A 6,107-nucleotide genomic window follows, 5' to 3' on the forward strand; every position below is an offset into this window, starting at 1 on the left:
TGTGTAAGTTGACATATTTGATTGAAACGTTTCTTATAGTACCTTTAATAAGTTCCCAAAGAGTATTGGGATTACAGTTGTAATTTATTTCAACAGTTTCTCTTAAAGCAGTCCAAATTTGATTTTGATATGCTATGTGATTTATAATGCTGTTATTTATTTTAAAGTAACCAGGCCCTCGTTTTTGGTCAAGTGTGTTAAGGGAAAGTACTACAGAAGAGTGGTCTGTTTTAAATCCTGGTTTTATACTACATTTAGGTATAGTGTTACGTAAATATTCAGAAATAAGAAAATAGTCCAAACGAGAATAAATGATTGGTTTTGTATTGGAATGCCAGGTGTATTGGTGCAAATTTTGGTTATTTTCGCGCCAAATATCGACCATGTTGAAATTAGACATAAGTTTGTTAAGTATATTTTGACATTGTTTATTCGTATCTGATCTACCATTTCGTTTATCAATTAAAGGATTAAGGACAGTGTTGAAGTCACCGCCTATTATTATATTGTTTTCACTATTGCTAGCTACAAAATTTTCAATGGTGTCAAATACAAAAGTAGTGTTATCATTTGGGCCATAAACATTAACAAGAATCACATCTTTGTTATTTACTTTTATATCGAGTGTTATTTAACGACCTACTATTAACTCATTAAAATTTGAACATTCAATGTTTGATTGTTTGTTTACAAGAAAGGCAACGCCTTCTTTATTTGATTTGAGTCCACTAAAGAATGAGTGACCTGTCCAGTCTTGTTTCCAGGATAGACTTGTTAATATATCGGAGTGAGATTCTTGTAAAAATATAATATCATAAGATTTATCTTCTAGATATTTAAATACTTGTAAGCGTTTAAGTTTATTACCAAGCCCTTTAGTGTTTAAGGTGCATATCGTGATACTCATTGTTTACATATGTTAATAAGTAAATCATTTCGAAAGACCAGTTGTCTCGCAAAAAAGATGTTTTCCAAATATTCCATACATTTCAGACATGATTTAAAAAAAAAAAAAAAAAAAAAAAAATGAAATCAATGAAAAAATTGAAAATAGAAAATAAATGGTTTTGTAAAGCTACAGTACAAGTTATAAACGTTGACACGTATCACTAAGATACCTATATAATCACACATACATACACATGTACACACGTTTACACAGTCATACATAATTTTTTAATACAGACTCAATTTAGGAACAACATATCAAACATGCTCAATTCATGTTTATATGTAGAAAAACTGCATATTTGTTTTATAAATGTCGTGTATGGAGCGATCATTAAACTGAATTGCATATAATGATACATTGTTCAAACCGACCAACTTAGCTATAGACCTGTCTCTCTGATAACGTATTTTAAAACAATCTTCGAAAGGGTCCTCCTCATATATAATATATTTGATCAGCAGTTAATAACAATTTCCTTCAAAGCCCGACAGTGTTTTCAAAAGAACTAAAGCCCTGTTACTGCTGCATTTAACTTGCAAGATACTGTATCATCGGATAGAAATACACATTAATGTGTTCGTTCGCATGCTTAATCAGAAATCTGCATTTGATTCAGTGTGGCACGCATGACTTTATTTGAAATTGGGTAAACTAGAAATAACAGAAAACTGCTGCGCATTCTGTTATTCGCATACATGGACTTAAAATGTGTATTGAGGCTATACAGGGAGCTATCTGAAGAAAGTGCAGTCCTTATATCCGTCAAACATGGAAAACTATATACATGTATTGAGGACTATATATGAATTGACGAACGTTGTCATAAAGCCAAAAAGGCATTCTTATCTATGTCAGTAGAAGGCTTGCATCCTTAGGGCTTAATTCCTCTTGAAGCCATAAATTGGTACAAAAAATAATTATGCCGATAGCCTTATATGGCTGCAAACAGTAGAACAACATTACTGACAATAACATTTTTGCTATCAATAGGCTTCGACATTTTCTGGGTAAAAAGATTCAAAGTGTTCATATAAGGAAGATATCTGATATGTGCGAGTCGATGCTCGGTATATGCATTTTTTTTGCTAATGCTGTTATTAGCAAACTTATTTCTGCATAACATACTGCCCTCAAATGTAAGATGTTCAAGCAGATATGTATTCATAAAATGATACATTTAGTAAACTCTGAATAGAAACAGCGTAACATTTGGGTTTGTACAAGATACATGCAAACTTCTCTGTACGTTTGGGTTGCAAACTTTCATCAACGAGGTACTGCTTATTCCAAATAACATTCCTAATACAATGCCAGTGGAAAACAACTTGAAACAGATTGTTAACGGCAGTTAAACACAGCTGTGGTACGCTCAGAAGAACTATATCCGACGAGAAATTTATTTGATTTCGGATGGTCATTTACAAAGCCTTGGACTCGTTTATATAAAACTTTCAGCAAGTCTACATATCATTGTGTGTATTTGGTGAATAAATGAAGTATAATGAACGGCTTCGTTGGATGTTCCTTTACGAGGTAGCAGAAATAGATTAAGTATTACAGAAACGTTGTTACCAAGGAGCGCAACGACGTATTACTGCATTGTTCTGGGTGCCCTAAGCGAGTATTTAAATGACAGTGTTGTGCATTCAGTGTTCCTGAAAATGTCTCTTCGTTTTGTGACGAGTTGCATACTACATATTTGATCGCACTAAATGCTTTCCAAATTATTCTGTAATTTTATCTTCATATAGTTTAGTTAATAAATATGCAGTATTTGAAAGTGTATTATTTAGCTGCAGTTATATATAAGCAATACTGTTAAAATGCAACCATATTATATCACTTAATATTTATAGTTCTGTAACATCATCGTTTCCCAGCGTTGACGTTTAATTACTAGTAAATGTGTGTTTGTAATTACATGTACATATTGCTTACTTTTCTTTTTCTTTGCAGTTTGATTACTGTTTGATCATCATCAGCTACTGTTGGAATTAAAGACAAATGAATAGAACTGAATTGTATTAAATGTGTTGATATTTGATATTTACTCATTTATGTATGTGACAAGAATTCAACCAAATTGATTACATTGGCAATTCAATATTTATGAAATACATAGTCATACAATTGTAATGTGAGAAATCAAATTTATATATGTATGCATTTCACTCGTTTGCCTTTGTGATATTTATCATATGATATTACATCATTTATTCACATTTGCATTGGAGTAAGTGAAATAAAGACTTGACAACATAGATATTTTTTTATGTTTTTTTATGGTTTAATTATTTGAGTATGATATCAATCACATCAATGGTGTACTGAGCAGTACCTTAAAATGTAAACGTTTTAAGTGGAGTTCCCCTGTATTTAAATTTAAAACATCGAACACGTGAGAACGTGATATGTTCAATTAGAGAGCTAAATATGAAATCTACAAAACGATTCTTATTAATGCTTTTTGTTTATTATAGAGTCAAGTTCACACTCCATGTCACGAAACTACATCTGCCAAAGCATGTAGCCCGCAAAGGACGTGTAGAACTCCCCGCCGAGACCCAGGTCGTTGTTGTCGACAACTCTCACCCATATGACGTCGCCGGTGTTTACTGTGACTATGACCGTCTCGGCGCCTTGGTCGCGGTTGTGCATATCTGCGTGAGCGAACACGCGCCCGATGGTGCTGTTGTTCTGGACGATTTCGGCGTGAATCTTCGCGTTACCTGTGGCTGCTGTCGCCATATGGTCGAACACAGAGACAGCAAATAGGTAAATGCCGGACAACGGGACGGTGAAAGAACCTGTGGCGTTGTTGTACCCGCCGCCTGCGTTCAAGAGGACGCGGTCGAATATAACGCCGTCACCGTCGTGCATGTGGCGCACAACGCGCGGAGATACTTGTGATGTAAACGCGATGGGTCCTTCTCCATTGAACACCAGTCGCTTGTCGGGGTTAACTGCAATGGTAAAAGATGCGAATGTTAGACGCGAACAAGCGATTTGTTGCATATATTGATAGATTACAGTGTTAAGAAAGCGAACAAGGGATTTGTTGCATATATTGGTAGATTACAGTGTTAAGAAAGCGAACAAGCGATTTGTTGCAAATATTGATAAATGACAGTGTTAAGAAAGCGAAGAAGCGATTTGTTGCATATATTGATAGATTATAGTGTTAAGAAAAAAGCAAATTTAATAAACGAACGTTACATCATTAAATCGACGAAAAAATGGCTACTACTTAGTACAGTTACAGTACTCGACGGAAGTGTTGAACGAATGTTAAATATGAACATATTGTTAAATTAAATTATCAATTTTATAAGATACCTTTCAGTTCAAGCTCTTCGATATGCTTGGCTTGGGCAGCTATAACCTGGCCCTGGCCTGCAACTGTAGGAGAAAGGTGTTCTCTATTTTTTTAACAATGACATTGCGTCGGATTGTAAAGGTATCATCCCTAAATTAATTTAAATAAATGGCATAAATGCAATGGTAAACTTCGAATGTCCATCAAGCTGGACTGGACACGACTTGACTATTTTTGCCACAGGATTACCTCTCTTCGTTTCTAATTACATTGTTGATATTGGTAAAATAGCAAGCTGTTGCCGTTGATTAAAGCTAAATGAACATAATGACAACTGTATGTCATTCGTAGTTGCGAGTTGGGTTTTTTTAAAGCTTAAAGAGCAGAACGACTTCTGGATAAGAAGGATTTCTATATCAAAAAATACCTTTTCGTTCAAGAGATTCCAGTCTCTCCAATACGGCTTCAATATCCAGTCCATGGCAAATCCCTACCAGAACAAACAGAACAATCGCAACCTTCGACATCGCTGGTTTAAATACTTAACAAATAACTAATAGTTTGATATACATTGTGCAGCTGTTATATAAATGTCTTCATTGATAAAGAGATAAAGAGATAAAACAATCTGAAGTAGGTTGTTAAGGATCGGTTTGGTTCTTAATGGAACTCTTTTAGTACACTGTAGCTTATGAACGCTTACTTAATGACTAGTAATTGTCACTACGTGCATGCATCTGTTAACATTTAGACACTGACCTTATGAACAAACCCCATGTTCATTTCAGGATTAATTAACCCATTTATTTGCAAGATCCATTTTTCGGATATTCCAACAGCCTGTTAGAAATTGAGATATAGGTGATCAAGTTCAGTTTAAATAAATGTCAGTATAATATTCCCTTCCCCTAAATTATGCGGTCACCATAGTGCTGTTTTTTCTGTTATCAAGTGCAGTATACTTTAACAGTACAATCGTTTTGCAAACAGAAGAGTGAGCATAGTATGTATTTGTCACTTGCTTCAAAATCTTTGCGCAGATGTCACCTGAAAAATGAATGAGAGAATGAGGTCAAAATTTAAATATCTCGGACTTTTGTGCAGCGAATTTCGTTTCATTCAGTTTCGAAATAAATTTATAAAGTTATTTTATTTCTGAACAGAGGTTGTTAATTATGATCTAATATAAAATGGATGGTAAAGATCTGTAAATTAACAAAATATACATATATGATACCCTCTTAGGTCATTCTCACCAGTTTACCGTTTTGACAACTTTTTTTAGTCTTGGAATGAGTCGATATCTGCGTAAATATCTGCAAACCAGTGACATAAGCCTGCTGACAAAAAAAAAATCAGATCGCAGATTTTCATATCTCCGTTAAAAAAAAAATGTTTTATGGCTAAAAGCGTTACTAACGGTTTACTAACGGTTTAAGAAAAATGCATAAAACTTCTCTTTTTTTACTTATTATGTTGTCATTTTAATAAACCACCGAACGCATCGTGTCTGGTCAGCCTACATAGTGAATTCAGTGAGAAAAGTACTAAAATATTTTGAAAGAAATACGTAGGTTATTATGTTCAAACATGTCAATTTACATTAAAATGTGAAGCACTTGTCAGTGTTACCTTTTGTTTTTATTCACGTGTATAAGCCATACTGTCAATCTTGAATTTGTGCATGAAAATGTCAATATATTGGATATCATTGTCGTACCTGTGCATTCCATTCAAATAGGGCCAATAGTTTAAGCAAAGTCATTGTGAACGTAATATCATACACAAATGAACATTTTGTTGTAAAAAGCATGAACGCATCAATTACGCGTCTGCTCT

General features: G+C 34.0%; 1 protein-coding gene across 1 annotated transcript; it reads right to left on the minus strand.

The window, feature by feature from the left end:
* Positions 1–3,403: 3,403 nt before the first annotated feature.
* On the minus strand, positions 3,404–4,831 carry LOC128209543 (complement C1q-like protein 4). The gene is made up of 3 exons (XM_052913616.1): positions 4,696–4,831; positions 4,289–4,351; positions 3,404–3,915 (listed from the first exon to the last, which is right to left on the minus strand). Exons 1-3 carry the CDS (start codon positions 4,793–4,795, stop codon positions 3,461–3,463), a joined length of 618 nt encoding a protein of 205 aa, XP_052769576.1. The 5' UTR covers positions 4,796–4,831; the 3' UTR covers positions 3,404–3,460.
* Between the last annotated feature and the right edge of the window lie 1,276 nt (positions 4,832–6,107).

This window comes from Mya arenaria, chromosome 11, assembly GCF_026914265.1.
Source record: "Mya arenaria isolate MELC-2E11 chromosome 11, ASM2691426v1".
Classification (NCBI taxonomy): domain Eukaryota; kingdom Metazoa; phylum Mollusca; class Bivalvia; order Myida; family Myidae; genus Mya; species Mya arenaria.

Bases quoted from the DNA above. Each gene is read 5' to 3' on its own strand.
- LOC128209543 (XM_052913616.1), bottom strand. From the start codon at position 4,795: ATGTCGAAGGTTGCGATTGTTCTGTTTGTTCTGGTAGGGATTTGCCAT. The intron at 4,352-4,695 runs GTATTTTTTGAT...TTTCTCCTACAG, and splicing joins GGAATCTCTTGAACGAAAAG to TTGCAGGCCAGGGCCAGGTT. The intron at 3,916-4,288 runs GTATCTTATAAA...TTACCATTGCAG, and splicing joins CGAAGAGCTTGAACTGAAAG to TTAACCCCGACAAGCGACTG.